This window comes from Acomys russatus, chromosome 29 (genome assembly GCF_903995435.1).
Source record: "Acomys russatus chromosome 29, mAcoRus1.1, whole genome shotgun sequence".
NCBI classification, from domain to species: domain Eukaryota; kingdom Metazoa; phylum Chordata; class Mammalia; order Rodentia; family Muridae; genus Acomys; species Acomys russatus.
The window spans coordinates 13,865,498-13,885,025 of record NC_067165.1 but is presented as its reverse complement, the minus strand read 5'-3'; the positions used below and the strand labels follow the sequence as shown (position 1 = coordinate 13,885,025).

The 19,528-nt window shown below is 46.5% G+C and overlaps 1 protein-coding gene across 8 annotated transcripts in view; it reads left to right on the top strand.

The window, feature by feature from the left end:
• St3gal3 (ST3 beta-galactoside alpha-2,3-sialyltransferase 3) overlaps positions 1 to 19,528 on the top strand; it is a 204,010-nt gene that overhangs the window by 114,507 nt on the left and 69,975 nt on the right. For all 8 annotated transcript variants that reach the window (XM_051172212.1, XM_051172210.1, XM_051172211.1 and 5 more), the window contains one exon: positions 10,691 to 10,783. In XM_051172212.1, coding sequence (XP_051028169.1) covers positions 10,691 to 10,783 — 93 coding nt within the window. The remainder of the gene's footprint in view (positions 1 to 10,690; positions 10,784 to 19,528) is intronic.

Here is a 19,528-nt window from a genome sequence, read left to right as displayed (position 1 = left end):
GAAACACTGGTTCAAAGCAATACTGAAACCCAGCAGGGGGAAACTCCATACCACCACAGCCTTATATTTCTGTCTTCCTCCTGCCCAGTTGAATTCTCTGTAAAAGTAACTTTTCTTCTCCTAGATCAGTTGTTGTCTGGGAGACTTACTGTCTCCTCCTGCTGGCCTAGGCCTAGTCCTGGAAGCTTCTAGTCTCTCTACAATCTAACCTAAGCCTAGAATGTTTTCAGCCTCCAAGACTAAACTGCTTAGTAAGCTCACCCTTTCTTGTTCTCTCTCTTTCTCTCTCTCTCTCTCTCTCTCTCTCTCTCTCTCTCTCTCTCTCTCTCTCTCTCTCTCTCTCTCTCTCTCTCTCTCTCTCTCTCTCTCTCTTCTTTCTTCTTTTTTCTTTCTTTCTTTTTTGGTTTGTTTGTATGTTTTTGTTTGTTTGTTTTTTGTTTTTGTTTTGTTTTGTTTTTTGAGACAGGGTTTCTCTGTGTAACAGCTCTGGCCGTCCTGGACTCACTTTGTAGACCAGGTTGGCCTCGAACTCAGAGATCCACCTGCCTCTGCCTCCCGAGTGCTAAGATTAAAGGTGGGCGCCACCATGCCCAGCCACCCTTTCTTGTTCTTACTGACCTCTGGGCTGCTGGTTCAGTCCAGCGGTTCTGGCTCAAACTCTTCTCCCAACTGACTTATTTAATCTGGCTTCTTCTCATTTTCTGGCGCGTTCTGTCTTCACCTGAGCTCTCTCTCTGCAACATATCTGTCTACTACAGTCCTGGTAAAAATTGCCTCCTCTCTCTTCATGTGAGAGTTGGACATATCCTGTTCCGTCTAATCTCTGATTTGGCACTTTTTCTGCCACTCAATTAGACACCACTTTCAAACATGGGTGCTTCCTTCTACAAACTGCCTTTACCTTCCTTTGGGATTAAAGGCATGCACCACCAGCCCTGGACCTAAGCTTTTCTTTACCTGACACTTGCTCTGTATCAGGCTGGCCTTGAATTCAGATCTGTTTGCCTCTGTCTCCTAGTCCAAAGGCGTGTTTGTATTCCAGCCAATCACTCAGACCTGGAATATCTTTGGGTGTGATCTCTTTCCAGAGCAGCCATGTTCTGAATTAACATCCCTCTACAGTTCCTTTATTTATTTTATAATTTATTTATTTATTTGGTTTTTCAAGACAAGGTTTCTCTGTGTAGTCTTGATTGTCTTGGGCTCGCTTTACAGACCAGGCTGGCCTTGAACTCACAGAAATCTGTCTGCCTCTGCCTCCCCAAGTGCTGGGATTACAGGTGTGGGTCACCACGCCTGGCTCTGAATGTCTATATTATTTTATTATTTTTTTATTATTCATAAAATGGTGATGTTATCTACCAGTCGCGCAGAGTGACTGAAGACTCAGCAATGATGTAAACTTAAAAAGTCAAACCCAAACCCCTGGTGTTGCTCAGTGGTTGCTCATAGAATTTTTTCACTACCCATTTGCTTCGCTTCTCCAAATAGCTGATGGGGTAACCAATCTTACCTTCATGCAGGCCTGCTCGTCACTCTGTTGGGCTCTGCCTCTGAGTCCTCTCTACAGAATGCTTCTCAGCAGCAGAACTAGGGCCTGTCCTCACAGACTTCACTCTGTCAGTGTAGCGGCACTTCCCCAGCATTCCCTGCGGGGGGCGCTTTCCCTCCCTCCCTCCCCCCTCCTTTCTCTCTCTCTCCCTCCCTCCCTCCTTCTCCTTCTCTCTCCCTCCCTCCCTCTCTCTCTGCCTCCCTCCCTCCCTCCCTTTGTATATATTGTGTCCCCTGCTAAGAGCGCTGCCCACCCTCCCAAATCCCCAGGATAACTGCCTCATCATCCCCCCCGTTCCCCCCCCCCCATGTGCATGACTCTGCCTGTGCGCATCCTTGAAGGTTTTTGTTTTGTGTTTTGTTTTTTGTCTCTGGGTTACAAGCTTCTTTAGGGCGGGATCCAACATGGAAGCGCCAGTCTCGAGTGTTATATTTCTGTAGCGGTCCCTCCAGAGCACCTAAGTGTGTGTGTTTGGGGCTTGGGGGGTGGGAGGGGGTGGGAGGTTGAGCACACCCACTGAGAGTCCTCTTCAAGCAGAGTGGTCTTTAAGAGCTTTTGGTTTTATTTCTAAAGTTCTGTGCTTGATTCTGTAATACATATGTGTTGTGATGTAGTCTTCTTTGGGATTATTTATTTAAGTACATGAGTGTTCGTTTGTGTGTATAGATGTGTACCATGTTCCTGCCTGGTGACTGAAGAGGTTTGAAGAGGGTGTTGGATCCCCTGGTACTGGAGTTACAGAAAGATTATAAGAATATGTTTTCATTTTAATCCCAGCTGTGGGGATGTGAGGCTGCTTCCCAGCAGCTGACTGTGATTTGCCTAGTGCTCTGGCAGGGGTGTGGTTTTGACAGCTACAGATAGTTTCTAGGAGTCTGTGACATTTGGAATTCTGGGAACTTTTCAGAGGATATATAAGTGCTAGCTAGATCCCTGATGGGTGAGGAGAAGGTAAGAGAGACCTAAACAGCTCCGGCCTTTCTGTGAGAAAATTAACACAAACAGAGCAGTCTTTCTTTCTTTCTTTCTTTCCTTCTTTTTCTGTTTTGTTTTGTTTTCAAGACTGGGTTTCTCTGTGTTTACCCTGGCTGTCCTGGACTCACTTTGTAGACCAGGCTGGCTTCAAACTCGCAGCGATCTGCCTCCCCAAGTGTTAGGGTTAAAGGCGTGCGCCACCACACCCAGTTTCTTTCTGTGTGTGTGTGTGTGTTTTTTTTTTTTTAAAGAAATCAAAATTCCAAATGCTCACGACACAAGTCTTTACTGTGACTTTCAGTAAAAATCTGTTGGAAGTTGGCCCTTCTGTGGTGCTCACATGGATGCTGGGGTGCCAGGAGCTGACAGGCCTGTGCATGCAAATGTTGGCCTTGTTCCTATCAAGCAGACGTTTGGAGCTGGCAAGGGGTTAGAGAGAAGAATTTGGGCAACAAAAGTGGAAGGAACAGTTATTTTTCTCTAATTTAATGTAACTCTGATCATCCAGATGGAACTAGGAGTGGGGAAGGCAGAAGTCGAATGACTGACAGGTGTCTTCCTGTCAGCCCTCCTACTCTTGTTTTAAGAGTCCCCGAAACCACATAGGAGACCCTATTACTTGAAGTCTAGTCTTCCCTCCTTAAGATTCTGCGGTGCCCAACTGGTTCACATTGCAACAGACACTGTCATCTACTAATGTGCTGGCGCGTGCGTTTACAGCTGTCCTGGAGTGCACATGGCCTGGGGCCACAAGCTGGACAACGTGCTTAAGTTAATCTTCTTCCTACCAAAAGAGTGAGGGATTTGATGAAGTCAGGAGGTGCCCACCGCAGGGGATCTTGCAGAGAATTCATGTTCAGTTCGCATCACCAACTGGTAGCTCCCAGCCATCTGTGTGTAACTCCAGTTCCTGGGGATCAGACACCCTCTAATGACCTCCGTGGGCATCAGACACACACATACAAACATGCATGTAGGCAAAAACAATCATGCACATAAAATAAACAAATCTTTTCTTAAAAAAATTTAAATGTAAATGACAGAGTGAGAGAAGCAGTTCAACGGGCAAAGGCCCTCGCCGCTAAGCCTAATGACTTGATTCAGTCTCTAGGACTGACATGGCAGGAGAGAACTGACTCCTGCAAGTTTTCCTCTGGCCTCCATACCTGTGTTCCCACCCCCCTACCCCCACCCCCACCCTCACTCACAATAAATAAGTAAGCACACTTATCTTGGGGTAGGGCTGCATCAGCAGTGCATGTGAAAGCCCCAGCTGCTTGGATAAACCAGTTGCTGGGGCTGGGTGAGATGGGATGGGTTTTTGTTTGTTTGTTTGTTTTGCCAAGTATTCTAGATGGTAAGTAGAGATGCTGGGTCCTTCTGGAGCCTCTTTTACAGACAGAGTGCTGGACCATTTGCTTTAGCCAGTGGCATCACTGCTCAGGGTTCTCCTTCCTGGCCGTGACTCTCACAGGTTGTGACTACTTTGCTAATGATGACTACAAATGCCCACTGTCATGCCCAAAGCATGCAGGAAAAATATGAATAGAAATGGGTTTGGGGTTGTACTGATTTCATCGTTTGAGATTTTGAGCGTGAACAGAGACCGGCACATCTTCCAAGCACATCTCCTGAAGTCTCGCAGCCCCGCCTGCCTGGGCTGAAGGCAGGGCCGCTTTAGAGGCTCACACAAAGGTAGATTAGATCATGGATCTGCTGCTGGGCACTTGGCCCACACTCGGTGTGTTAATTCCCTTGCTCTTTTCACTACCACCCAGCAAGAGGGTGTGTTTATATTTTTAAAGAATCGAAGTGTGGAAACAAAACTGAGCTGGAGCCGTCGCAGCAGGCCCCTGGTGGGGCTTCTGTAAGGACTGTCTGTGTAGCACAGGCCGACACACAGGGAGGACTCCTCAGCACCCTCCCTGCCAGGATAAAGACAATGGCCACGCCCCCAGATGAAGTCAAGCCATAGTAATGAGAGCCACAGAGCTCCCGGCTAAACAGGAGCACAGACAGGAGCTGTAGAGAAATCCATGTGTGCTCTGTAGGCGGCAGAGAGCAAATAGTGGGTTACAGCCAGGGTGGCATGGGTTGACACCACCCCACCACCTGTGACTACTGGGAGAAACTGAAGACAACCCAAGGACAACAACCAGCCCAGGCACTCCCTTACTTCTTGCAGAGTGCCTTGTTACTATAGCAACAAGGTTAGAGGAGCAACAGTCAGAAGAGGCAGGAACTTCCCTGTAGCTCAGTGGTAGAGCTTACCAAGTGCACTGCAGGCCCTGGTCCCTAGCACCAGAGAGAGTACGAGAGAGAGAGAGAGAGAGAGAGAGAGAGAGAGAGAGAGAGAGAGAGAGAGAGAGAGAGAGAGAGAGAGAGAGAGAGAGAGAGATACAGACAGACAGACAGACTACCTTTAAGGAAAGGCCTAAAAGGAGCTGCCACGCATTAAGCTATTTTCTTACATGAAGGCTGGTTTAGGGAGGAAATTCAAATGGCAGTATTTAATAATCAAATAAGGTGATAGAGCTAAACAAAGCTACTTCTACCATTTCCCAGAAACAACGCTAGTAATTGGAGAAGCAGACCTTCAGGAAGGGAAGAGGGCAGAACTGAGGAAGCCACCCCAGTGGTGCGGAGGGTCTCCACCATCACCTGGTGGTTGGCCCCGACTGAGTGAGTGGTCAGGCAGTGGATTAGGCCTTACGTACCGAGGCTTCTCACATAACTGGTACCCAGTGTCTGCGAGATGGTTCTAGAGATTGGTCTGTTGACCACAAAGCATCCATCACTGGTCTGTAGAGCCCTTGAGATGAACTCTCAAGCTTTTTGCCCCAACCATCACCCCCTCTCCCTCACACTCAGTAGCATTGCAAGTCAAAGTGGCTGACTGAGCTCTGTCTGCACCTTAGTGCTTGTATGCTTTATGCATATGCTCTGTGTTAAATGACAGGTCAGTTCATTCACTTTATTAACGTATGTTGATTGCATAAAATAATGGCTTCCGTTGTGGTGTTTTCTTACATGCACACAGTTTTCTTTTAGCATACTCATCCCCTACTCCCCTCTAACTTTCCTCACTCTTTCCAGCCTCCTTTGTCTTCCTGAATTAGTACAGAAAGCTGTTTCAGCGACACCTGCTCATGACTCCAGTCTCTGCAGTCCCTTGCACTTAAACACACACACACACACACACACACACACACACGGATTTCTAATTTTAAAAAATCTTGCAGTCTAGTAACTCATCTCTAAGACACACACCTTGCTAAGTGATGCAGCCAGGATAAAATCCAAACAGTGGCTCCATTACTTGGGGTTTTTGTTTTGTTTTTTTGTTTGTTTGGTTGGGTGGGGTTTTTTGTTGTTGTTGTTGTTTTGTTTTTGTTTTTTGGGGCAGTTTCTGTGTACAGCCCTGGCTGTCCTGGACTTGATTTTGTACACCAGGCTGGCCTCAAACTCACAGAGATCCTCCTGCCTCTGCCTCCCAAGTGCTGAGATTAAAGATGTGTGCCACCACGCCTGGCTCCATTACTTGTTTGAATGGGTGAATGAGAACAAGAAAGGGAAGGAGGTGGGACTGAAATAGAGTTTGAAAACAAGTGAGAAAAAAAGAAAAGAAAACAAGTGAGCAAGCTGGGATGAAAGTGTGCACTGAGGCACGTGGGAACCACAGGCAGGAGGAATTGGTACCTTAAGGTCACTCAGTGCCACTGGCCAGGGCAGGTCAGGGTACATCCTTCCCCCTCCCCCTTACCAAGGACATTGCTCCTGCCACTGTCCTATCTCTGAAGCCTCAGGAGTTCTTCTTATTCTGATCAGCATATGAAAGTGCTAAAATACTTCTTCTCCTCAATGTAAAATAAAAACATAATAGCACAAATGTAAAAACGCATCACCACCTTTACCCTGCTCTCCTGGCAGTCTGCCTTTGCAGCAAGCTCCCAACATAGTCTCTGCTGTGACACTGGTTCCTCCCTTGCTTCCTCCTAAATTCTGTAGAATTGGAGTTGCACACACCCCACTCCCTCCCACCCATGCTCACTAGTGAAACAGCTCCCACAAACCTCAGCAGTAGCTTGCATGTTGCCCAGATCAGCACTCCAGCCCAGTCTCACCTAATCAGCTTCCCCATTGGTAATTTGCTTGCATGTATTATGGTGTCAGATGCCCAGGAACTAGAGTTACAGACAGTTATGAACTGACATGTGGGTAGTGGAAATTGAACCCCAGGCCTTCTGAAAGAGCAGTCAGTGTTCTTAACTGCTGAGCCATCTCTCCAGCCCCTATTTTTGTTATTTGCTTCTTGACACTGACGTCAGACTTGTGGCAGGCCTCCTGCCTCAGCCTCCTGGAGAGCTGGGATTATCGGCTTGTGCCTCCTCACCTGTCTTGTCTCCTGGTTAGTTTTCTGTCTCTACCATTGCCCCTTGCCAGTGCTTCTCTGGAGTATCTCTCAAATGCTGACCTTAGCGATGCACAGTCAGTCAAAAAGTAGCAGCTCTCCATTGCGTTGAATCCAGACATGAGGCAGGCACTCAGCTTGCCTCTGCCACCTTCTTTTCCCTATGGCACTTGTATGTTTCCTCCACTCCCCAAATGTGTTTCTCACCCCGTCCTCACCAGGTCCCGGGGATCGGAGTTCCCACTGCATAGGAGGCTGAGGGTGAGATTTCCCGTCCCTTCTCTCCCTGTGTCAGCGTTCTCCATGGAAGCTTCTGACTCCAGATGTAGCCCTCCTTCCATTCACTGCCCAGGACTTGGCCTGGTTCCCTAAACTCGGCCCTTCTGAGCTAAGTGAGGGAGTGAAAGCTGGGATTTCTTTTGGGTTCCAGTCTGGTCATCTGGCTTCCTCTGAAGAGCACGGGGTTTACACTCCTCACCCCAGGGGCCTTGTCGGCACGTTCGCTCGCTCGCAGCACAATGGGTGCTCTTAGTGGGTGCAGCGCTCCCGTCTGTCTTCCACAGTGAAAGGCCAGCTGCAGAGCGGGAGAAGAACAAGGGCAGAGTGACTTGATCAAACATCTGGGGACCTCCTGGCATTTGCAGTCGATGCCTAGAGAAACTAACTCTTCTGGCCTGAGGGAGCTAGAAACCATCAATCTTAGTGGGTTTGACCGCTGCCTGCCCCAGAGGTCCCAGCCTCAGTATGACTCAGAGTCCTCAACACTCCCCCTGTTCTTCTCTCGCTGGGACATTCGGGAGGCCATTTCTAAGGCATTTTAATTTGGTAATAACTGGCATGTGCCACTACACCCAGGCTTGCTCTCTAAAAGCGAGGTCGTTAGCATTCACCATCCCTACAGAGAGCAGACTCCTGCCCGCCCCGCCCACCTCCCACGCCTCTGCACCCCATCTGGCCAGCAGGCTCCCCTCTCCAGCATGGGTGACCCTAGCCCAGGAGCCTCGGGCTGTCCAATAGCCGCTGCTCTTCAGGTACCTTTCAAGAGCTGAGAGCATGAACTGGGGAGAGGAAGCATATGGTCAGGTGTTCGACTCCAGAGCATTTCGCTCTACAACGCACTGCCATGAGTGGCAACCGCCATCCGCCTTTCAACTCCTTTGTAAACTCTCTGGAATTCGGAAAAACCACAGACACAAGTTGGACAACCCTGAGGGTGAGGGGTCTGGCATGAAGGCACTCAAAATGCCACAGCGCTGTGTACATACTTTCAAAGAGTGGGGCGAGGCCTCCCTGACCCTCATTGCTACCCATATCCGGCCATGTCAACTGCTCCTACTGGTGCTGGGCTCCAGGCCAACCTCTGTGGTCATGTTGCTGGTAGTGTCACGTCAGTACCCATGATGGGAGCAGCTGCAGCTGCAACGGTCTTCTTCTTCGGTCTGGCTCTTCTGTCTTTCTAAGCCCCAAGCATCTATTTGTGATGCACTCACTCCTAGGGCTGTTGAGAGGAGGAACGAGCAGTTAGTCACTGCTCTTCATCCAGAAGCTTCCAGTAAGTTCTGTAATTGCACTGCCATCTATATTTCATTTCCAAAATACAGTTGTTTACATAGGGAAATACAGTTTTTCTCCTGTTTGAGCCTTTGCCTTTGTTTTGTTTACCAAATGAAGTTCTGGCCCCTCACTTTGCATTTGCATCTCATTTGAATTTCACCAGTCTGAAAGGCCTAAAAATAAGATTTCTAAAATTCTGTGTGTACTTAACAAGCAATCCCTTGCATAAGGCCCTGAACTAGACCTCTAGGGGTGAATTGTACTTGACACCCAGCACATGCTGTATCGTCATTCCTGGCTGTCCAGCACAGACACGCACACACCCACTCAGTCCCTGAAGGGGCCATGTTGCGGGCCAGCTTGCTATTGTGTCACACCCATAGTGGGGGGTGGGCAGCTATGCACCAGGGAATTGCCTGCTGTGGGGGTGGGGGGGGCGCATTGGGGGGTTAGGGGTGGACAGAGGTTGGGAATCAAAACTGGCAGGCCGACACAGCTGGCAGGCCTAGAGTCCTGGCACTCACTAGGTCTTTTGCTGAAGATGCCCTGATGTTTCCCACACTGCACAGGGCCGAGCTGCGGGGTGGAGGGCAGTGACTTCAGTACCACTCTGAACAGGATTTGGAAACCTGATGCTGTAGGGCCAAGCACATCCCTTGCTTGGCCTACAGCAAGGCTTGCAGTCTCTACCCTAGAGCTCCCTGAGATTTCAGTTCAGGGAGGATGTCAGCATCATGTTGGTTAAAAAAAAAAAAAAAAAAAAAAAAAAGTTATAGGGATGTTTGTGCACCCCTCCCTGTGCAAAGTGAGGAGAGAGATCTGATCTCAAGAACTGACGCTGAAGTGAGAGACAGTTCTCCTGTGGTGGAGCAGTGCAGCTAGGAGTGGGATAAGGAGGTGGGTGAGGAGGCTGCCAGAGCAGAGAGGCAGAGAGCTCAGACTGGGCGTCAGGGCATCACTTCTGTGAAGCCCACTTCTGAGTTTAGATTTGAAGGGTCTGGTGTTCTCTAGGAAGAGGACCAGGGGACCAAACTCAACAGGCGAGCGAGCTTGACTGAAGGTCAGTCTGGGATCCATCAGTAGTAACTCAGTAACACGCATTTGCTGTGTCTGTGTCCAGGCCACTGTGAATGTCCCCACTGGGTAGTAGGGCTGGAGGGGATAAAAGCAGAAGAGATGGGACAGATAGAGTCATGCCAGAAAGCTGCAAAGGCCAGTGGGTGCCTCTGCATGGGCGGAGGCCTTCGTGGCTAAGTCCAGCAGCTGCCCAGGCTCTGCCTGCCTATGGGTTCTTTCTCGGGGAAGCTGGCCAGAGAATCTGGTCGCAGAGGGTTTTTCAGCCTTTTGGAGACTAGCTGAAGAAGGCTCTGTCGAGAACTGGTCACAAGGGCATGGAGCTTTCCAGTCAGATGCCCTAGCTTGAAGGAGCACAGGGTAGCCAAGCACTTATGCTGCGAGGTGGAGAGGTGGGGCGGGGTGGGTGGCTCGGACTTGAGAAAAGGCCAGATAGCTGAGCACTTGATCAAAATAAAAACAGCCGAAAGTCAAAGAGCTAGGTTTTAATTCACTAAAGTTCTATCCAACTTAAAGATGAAAGAGAAAGCCAGGGAGCTGGGGCAAAAGGAAAGATGACAAGAGTAGGGGCGGAGCATGGGCCGAGGGGAGTTCCCCCGAGTTTTGAGCCAAGGGTATATCAATTGCAGGAGTCATATTGCCCTGAGATCAACCCAGGGCAGCTTTGATACATGTTTCTTCAAAGAGCGAGCTTTTGACACCTTTTGGCCTACTAAAGTCTGTGCGGTTTGCTTTGAAAGTGTCTCTGCAAGGAACTAGCCTTTTGATATATTTTGTCTTGGGTCTTGTGCACCGTTGCCAGCAGCAGGTCCACGTGCCTGTTTCCAAGCTGGAAGCTTACCAGGAGGGCGCGTGTCCTCCACCTACAGAGAAAGGCCTACAGCTGCCCAGTCATAGGGCCTCGAATGTGTGGGATGAAACCAAGGGTGTTCCTTTTGTGGAGGCCATCGAGGGACCATTTTGGGGGTGGGGGGCTGTCCTATTCGCTTAGGAACTTGGTGGGTTTCACCCCTAAACCTTGATATAGAAAGGGTGTCTTATTCCCTCAGTCCCTGCAGGTCTGGGTGAGTTGATAGTCCACCTGCTGCTCTGTGCCCAGATCCGACCTTCTTTCTCTCCCACAGGCCTGCCGAGCTAGCCACCAAGTACGCCAACTTTTCCGAGGGAGCTTGCAAACCCGGCTACGCTTCAGCCCTGATGACTGCCATCTTCCCCAGGTAAGTGAGCCTTTCCCGAGATGCTTGGACAGCGTGGGCTGTGGCTCAACCATGTGGACCATCCAAAGGGGGCGTGATCTCCTCCTGAGGAAGTAAGACCCCTCCTCTGTCCCCATCAGTGCCACCCCACCCACTCTGCTCTTGCCACATTCTACCGGTTGTATCTAGCATTTGTGCCCTGGCCTTGCAGTGTATTCAGAAGGGGAGGGAGGAGGTAGAATGTACACGGCTGGCCCTTGGAGCCTGGTACCCAGGCCACCAGCCAACGCATGGACACTTCCGGTCCTGTCACTGCCTGGCCTCAGAAAAACATATCCAAATAAAGCAGGCATGAAGGATGCTTCCCAGAGCTCTCTGGATTCTAGCAAAACTTTCCTCACTGTCCATTTTTGCATTCTGGGGTACCTGATAGCCCTAATTTCAGGCGGCTTGCCAAAAGAGTCCATGCCTAGCGTGGGGAAGTCCCGTTCACCAGATGCCTTTATCAGGCCTTGGTGAGGAATGGGGCCTGAAGCGCTGGCATTGTCTTGCCTGTCTCCAAGCACCAGAGATGTCGGTATCACTTTGTTCCTGCAAACAACTTCAGCACTCAGACTGCTGCAGAAGCTGGGGGGCGGGGGGCGGGGTGGAGCTCTGCTTGCTGTGGGAAGGACTTACCTCCCATCCTTAGGTCTGTGTGCAGAGGGGTGCTGAGAAGCAGCTGGCACCCAAAACAGATCCGGGGTCTCAGGAAGAGTGCTTGTCCTCTTGCCCATTGTGAGAGGTGCCACCTAGCTGCCTGTGAGGCGAGGGTAGCTGCTGCTCAGAGGGGTTCTCCTCAGTCTGGGCTCTGCCTCCCGCCACTCGCGCATCCTCTCGCTGTTACTGAATTCCTACAAAGTGTGGCGCACAGTATTCTGTATTCTTATAAAAAGCAGCACGACTCCATCTCTGAGCCCAGACGCTTGTGAGTTTTCCTTGACCCGGACGTGTGTGTGTGTGTGTGTGTGACACATGTGTGGTGAGGGCTGTGGCTCATGATCCCTTCCGGAGAAGCCACTCTCATTACACGTAGAAATGTGTTTTATTGTTCTGTAGTTTACTCTTTACTCCTAAAGGTTATGTTGGAGATTATTGTGTTACTACGATATGTGGCGCCATCTTTTTTTTTTTTTTTTTAACATGTTTTCATTTATCTGGGGGATGCTGAGGACCAAACTCAAGGTCTGCCCCTAAACTATCCATAGCTGTCATCGTCTTCTCCTCCTCCTCCTCACCCTCTTCTTCCTCTTCCTTCTCCTCTTCTTCTTCAATCCATATCATTTAAAATTATTACACAACATATAATTGTAGGGCTATATCATAATTTTGTTAGAACCAAGCTTTCTTAAAGTTTAATTTATGTACACTAAACCTTGCCTTTTGGTGTCATTCCGACAAATGCAGCTTTGTGTGAGCACGGCAATCAGCAACACATTCTCATCTATTGCCCCCAGATCCCCCACGTTGCTTTTCAGTGAGCCCCTCTCTCACCCTCAGCCTCTGGCAACCACTGACCTACTTCCTATCCCTGCAGTGTTTCTAGAATGTCATGTGAACAGCATCCTCACCTGTAGCTTTTAGAGGCAGCTTCTCACACCTGGGGTGTACTGTATTCACAGTCCGTGAGTTGTCGACTCCTTTTTCTTGCTGAATAGTATTCCACTATAGAGATGTAATGCTTCTGTTCATGCAGAAATCAAAGACATGTTAGAAAATTCCAGTTTGAGGCAATTATAAAGAAAGCCACCAGAGCAGTGAGGTGGGGCTTAAGGGGAGAGAAAAGGCCGTGGTTTCGTATGAATACACATGGTCGCCGTTCATAGTGAGTACCTAGAAGCACAATGACTGGCTCCAACATCATATGTATGGCTCAGTTGTAAGAATCTGCCAAGCTGTCTTTCAGTGTGATTGGACCAATTTTCCTTCCTGCCATCAGTGTGTGACAGTCCCCGCAGCGGAGCGTCCTTCCCTGCGCCTGGAGGATGGGGAGGGCAGAAATTCGTTAGTCTCCGGATGTCTCTACGGAGCAGAAATCTTTAATATTGATGGATTCCATCTCATCGCTGTTTTTCTTTTATGTATTGTGCTTTGGGTATTGTATCTAAGAAATACTTCTCAAGCGCAAGGTCAGAAAGGTTTTTTTCTTGTTTTCTTCTAGAATTGTTATGTGTTTAGCGTTCCCATTTAAAGCCTCTGATCTGTTTAGAGTTTTTATTTTTATATAGAAGATAGAAGAGCCTGGGGTTTTGTTGGTTTGGTTGTTTTTCCAGACAGGGTTTCTCTGTGTAACCGCTCTGGCTGTCCTGGACTTGTTTTGTAGACCAGGCTGGCCTCAAACTCACAGAGATCCTCCTGCCTCTGCCTCCCAAGTGCTGGGATTAAAGGCGTGCCCCACCACTGCCCGGCTGATCCTGAGATTTCTTTATTTACATATATGTGTTTACTGGTTCCAAAATAGTGTTGGTGACCCTTTCAACACATGCATAAACATACACAAACACACATACATATGTATATACACACACATGTGCATATGCACACACATACATATGCACTGAATTACCTGTCTACACTTACTGAAAATCAGCTGATGTGTGCAAGGCTGTTTTGCTGATCTTTGTGTCCTTGTACCAGTGTCACACACAATTGGACAACCGTGTCTTCTGTTACTAAAGACAGTTTCATTTCATCTTTTCTGTTATAGTAGCCTCTCCTTTTATTTTATCTTACTTACTGTCGTTGTGTGTGTGATGGGGTGGGGCACGCCACAGCACACATGTGGAGGTCAGAGGAACTCTTTTTTTTTTTTTTTTTTTTTTCTTGCTATATTAAATGGACTCTTTGGTGTGATTTGAAATAGTATGGTCATTATCTTGCCAGCAGTTGGTGGTCAGCTCATCCTTCACCCTTCTCACACCCTGGAGGATGCAGAGTGGACGTGGGTCTCAGTCCTCTAGTCACAGGACTGGTCCACCTGATGTCAGCCCACACCCTGAGGTTCTCCGGTATCCATCAACAGTCTCTTCATTAGAGTAAAAATGTCCCTGTCACCCGCCCCCCAAATTCCAAGGAATGTGGAGTTCTGTCTGATGCTGCTGTCACTCTGAAAATTAAAAAAGTCTTATGAGCTTTGGGCTAGGAATGAGTACCAAAGACCAAACATTAGAGCAGAGGGCCCCCAATACCACATCATGGGACCCTTAGCATCATGGCAGAAGACCCCAATATCAGGTCAGAAGGCCCCAAATATCATGGCAGAAGACCCCAGTACCATATTAGAAGATCCCTAGTATCAGATCAGAGACCCCCAAATATCATAGCAGAAGACCCCCAGGATCAAGTCAGAAGGCCCCTCAGCAGAATGAAAGTAGGAGAACTTTCAGGGAAGAGGTTTCTCAAGAATGGGGGAGGGATGAGAGAGAGATTTGGGTGTGGGGAGGCAAAATGACCAAAATATAGTATATGCTCGTATGAAATGTCAAATAACTGAAAACAAATTTTAAAACAAAGGGAAAATATTCTCCTTGTGTTGTTATCTTGGGGTTTTTAGGACCGAGATCTGAAAATATAATAAAGTTACAGATAAGTATTTTTTTCTAACTTCCTGTGATGACTTTTCTTTGACTCCTGTGCTCTTTGAAAGTGTTCTGCTTAATTTCTAGTTGTCTGGGGTTGTGTGTAATCCAAATATACTTTCAATGATTTTGATAGTTTTAAATAATTGAGATCTGACTTATGGGACAAAGTCTGGTCCATCTTGGTGAATGTCAAGAAGAGAGTATTTGCTGTTAGTGGGTCCTCGACAAGTGACGATCAGATAGGGATGGCTGATAGTGTCTGTCAAACTGCCGTTACCTTTACTGGTCTTCTATCTGCTTAGTTGTGACAGGAGTGTTGAAATCTCCATCAGGTTTTGCTTCATTCAATTTGAAGCTCTGTTATTTGGTTCTTATATACTCATGGAAATCATATCACATTTCTAGATTGATTTATTTTGGGTTTTGAACAAGATTTCTCTATGTAACAGCTCTAGCTGTCCTGGCTTCAAACTCATAGAGATCCACCTGCCTCTGCAGGGATTAAAGGCGTGCACCACCACGCCCAACTATATTTCTAGATTTCTGTATTCCGTTATTTTGATTTTTGTTTTTGTTTTTATTTTTGAGACAGGGTCTCTCTTGTGTTAGCCTCGGCTGTCCTGGACTTCCTTTGTAGACCAGGCTGGCCTTGAACTCACAGCAATCCGCCTGCCTATGCCTCCCAAGTGCTGGGATTAAAGGCGTGCGCCACCATGCCTGGCTTATTTTGAATTTTTTTCCCCACTGCTAATGATTCTTGTAATAATCCTTTTTTTAATGTAGTGTCAATCATTGTAACTGATCTACTTGATTAAAATTAGCTTTATCGATTATTTCCCCATCTCTCTATATATGACATATATATACATGTATGCCTCATATACACATACATGGGTAGTACACTTCTGTCTGTTCAACTATTGCATGTATGGTCCATCCTTCCCTTTATCTGCTGGTGTCTTTATGTCTTCATATTTAAGATGGGATTCTTGTAGACAGACCATTTTTAGTGCTTTTTAGTATGATAATGTCTGTCTTTTATTAGAATGCTTCTAAAATTATATACCATTTACACATGAGTCGTTAGTATGATTGTGTTTAAATCTACTATATTACCATTAGTTTCCTGCTTGTTTCTTTCTTTTCATGCCTCCTTTTGGATTAATTACATACTATGATTTCATTTTGCCTTCACTGTTGGCTTAGTAGGTATATTTCTTTGTTTTGTTTTTAATAGATAGTTTGCATTTTATAAGGTACATTTTAATTTATAATTATTTTCTAATAACATTCATATAAACACAGCAGCCTTATATAATAATATTTTCCATTCTTTGTGATATTTATGATATATTTTACATCTGTTTATTTATCTATTTATCTCTATCTATCTATCTATCTATCATAAAGCTCCAGTATTGTTTTATTTATTTCTTCTTGACATACACATATATACACATAGTTTTAAAAAATAAGATATTTTTTAAATATACAAATCAACCAAAAAGAGGTGCTTGGCTTTAAACTAGACACAGAGCTTATACAGGCACCTGTCAAGAGAAGATAAACAAATGGCTGAGGAGCATATAAACAGATGCTCAGTGTCACTGATGAGTGACGTGCACCGCAGAAGCACCATGAGAGGTCTCATTGTACACATAGCTAATGTCCAGACAGGCAGAAGGCAGCAAGAGCTTGTGAGGTGTACAGAAGTTAGAAAGGTCCAGCTTCTGTGGGAAACAGTGTGGTCGTTCCTAACCTCATTAGAATAGGGGTACCACGTGATCTGGCAAGTCTTCTTCTGGTTGTATGGCCAGAGTGACTAAGTTAGGGACTCAGTTATCCACACATCCAAGGTCATAGAGTCATTTGTTCATATTTGCCTAAAGTTAGAAGCAACCCAAGGGCCCATCAGCAGATGAAGGGAAAACAAGACAAGTCAGAGCGGTGAAGTATTTTTTATTTGGCAGGAAAAGGAAGCCACTCTGACTCATGGTAGTGTGAACCCCTGATTGAAGATGTTACACCCAGTGCAGTAAGCCAGCCACAAAGGGACAGATGTTGGTGATTGCAGTAAAGTCGATAAATACAGATTTCCATCTTCTGACTGAAGAACCTCTTCTAACTTTGTGTGTGTGTGTGTAAGTACACATGTGCATCTGTGTGCCTGTGTGTGCATGTGCACAAGTGTTTGCATGGGTAACAGATCTAGTGGCATATGAAGTCCTTCAGTTTGACTGAAAAGATCTTTGTTATACTTCTGGCTCAGTAACAACTCTTCCCACACCTACACCTCTTGCAGGACGTTAAAGCAACTCTGTTTCTTTTTGTCACCATTACTTGTTATTTTATTGAATTACTTAATAAGCACTTGCTATGGGCTTACTATTTTCTTTATTTAAAAGCTTGTATAATTTCTGCCAAAAAGTTTTCTCTTCTTCTGTATTATTTTTTTTTTCTTCTGTTTTTTTGAGACAGGGTTTCTCTGTGTAGCCTTGGTTGTCCTGAACTCACTTTGTAGACCAGGCTGGCCTCGAACTCACAACTATCCATCTGCCTCTGCCTCCCAAGTGCTGGGATTAAAGGCGTGTGCCACCACACCCTGCTCTTCTGTATTCTTTCAGAGAAGCCTTTGCACTTTTTTTTCCTGCTTTTTGAGGTTTATCTCTTTATCGATGGTGTCTAATATGTTTATTTTGCTTGAGAGTCTGTGGACTCATAGTTTTGTTTTTTTTCTCTAATTTTTTTCTTTTGTAGCTATAACTAAGTTTAAGTCACATTATTTACAATTGTCAAAAGGAAGAAACAATCCAAGCACACATTTTGTGTGTTTTTAGATTTCATGTTTTTTCTGTCCATGGTTTGTTTTTCTGCTTAGTGAGCATATTTGTAGTAATTATGTGATGGCCTTAATGAAAACGGCTCCCCTAAACTCATATGTTTGAATACTTGGCACTCAGTTTGTGAAACTGTTTGGGAAGGATTAGAAGGCGTGGCCTTCTTAGAGGAGGTGTGTCATTGGAGGTGAGCTTTGAAATTTCAAAAGTCCATGCCATTTTCAGTTAGCTTTCTCTCTCAGCCTCTTGCTTGAGAATCAGATATATGCTCTCAGCTGCTTCTCCAGCCCCATGCCTGCCTGCCTGCCATGTTCCCCACCCTAGTGGTCACTAACTGTCTAAAACTGTAAGCCTCAGATAAACTGTTGCTAATTCTGGAATGACTTCTATTGATATTTGTTTTTTTCTGGTTCTCTACCTGGTAATTTTTATTGGATATAATAGGTTTTTAAACTTTTCTGTGCTAGATTTTGTTGTATTCCTTTAGATGGCACTAGATTTTGGTACAGGGTTTCTCTGTGTAGCCCTGGCCGTCCTGAGCTCGCTTTTGTCGACCAGGCTGGCCTCAAACTCACAGCGATCCACCTGCCTCTGCCTCCCAAGTGCTGGGATTAAAGGCGTGGGCCACCACCACCCGGCTCCTTTGAACTTTATTTTAAGGGGTCTGTAGATATTACAGGGATTTCACAGTACCCATGGTGCAGAAGATCTGCGTCTTCAACCAGCCCACCAAAACTGAGAGGTAGCTGAAAGGGAAACAGCATCAGATTTTGACAGAAAAGATCTGGATATATGTGTCCCAGCACTCGGGAGGCAGAGGCAGGCGGATCTCTGTGAGTTCGAGGCCAGCCTGGTCTACAAAGCGAGTCTATGACATCCAAGGCTACACAGAGAAACCCTGTCTTGAGCCCCCCCCCAAAAGATGTGTGTGTGTGTGTGTGTGTGTGTGTGTGTGTGTGTGTGTTCTCCAAAGATTGAGAGTCCAAAGTGTGAGAACTGTTGGCATGGTGCTCTCTTGCACTCTCTTAGTGAGGAGCGGCAGAAGGAAAATTATTGTGGCATCTTGCAGTATACGCTACATTGGAAAGACATGAGTGTTGGATGGTGTCCTTGAGTCCTTTTGGCTTTCTCATGTAATAGTCTGTGTGAACTTGGAACAGCCTTTAAGTCAAGAAAATGAAATCAGATGACATCTCTTGGGGCTATGTAAATGTTAGATGATTCCAGTAAATTGGACTTTGGGCAAATAAGTTCCGTTTGCCAGTGACTTTCATTATAATTAGATGAGTCGGGAGGCTTTGTTGTTGTTTTGTTTACTTTACTATCAAGGAAATGCTCATCTCAGAGTAGGTCACAATAAATACTTTAGATGTTGTTTTAAAGGGAAAATTATAATTCATTCGAATACATTATATAGAACCGGAATCGATATTCCATATTTCTAGCAATCCTTTGTTCATACATGTGGGCAGCTCTTTTGCTTATTGGTAAAAGATGATTGAGTTCATTGAGTGATATACCTTTAAAAGATGTATTATTTGTGTGTGTGTGTGTGTGTGTATGTTGTATGCATGCGTGTGTGTTTGTGTGTGTGTGCGCATGCCTGTGCCTGTGTATTTGCCTAAGGAGACCAGATGGCTGTCTGCACCAATGCCTATCAGCTCCCTGAAGCTAATGCCCCAGGTAATTGCAAGCTTCCGGATGCGGGTGCTGGGACTCGAACTCAGGTCCTCTGCAAGACCTTCGTGTGCTCTTTCTTTACCTCTGAGCCATTTCTCCAGCCTGAGTGCCATGTCTTTTATATGGTGATCAGTTTGGCCACTCAGTGTGGAGTGTCATCCCCAGGGGGGGGTCCATGGTCAGCCGTTTCAGCAGAGCCCTGTCCTGTGCTGCACAGTGAAAGTCACAGCCACCAGTGGCTTCTGTGACAAGAGTCTTCCTGGGTCTCTGTCTTAATCCTCTTGACGCCTTTGTGGTGTGGATTTGATTATCAGGCCAGTTTTAATATGAAGAAATGGAGGTACAGAGAAGTGGAGAGATTTGTCCAAAGGCACAAAGATAAGGAAGAATGAACACTGATTTGATTTGGTTTGGTTTTTAAAACAGGCCCCATGCCATTTTGAACTTCACTATGTGGCCCAGGCAGGCCTTGAACTCATGACAATCCTCCTGCTGTATCCTCTCAAGTGCTAGAATTTACACATGCGAACCATCACTTCTGGTGGAAACTGAGTTTTGAATCCAAGCATTCTGGCTGCAGCGCCTACATGCCTAACTATCACCTCTACCTCCTGTCACAGCTGTGGACA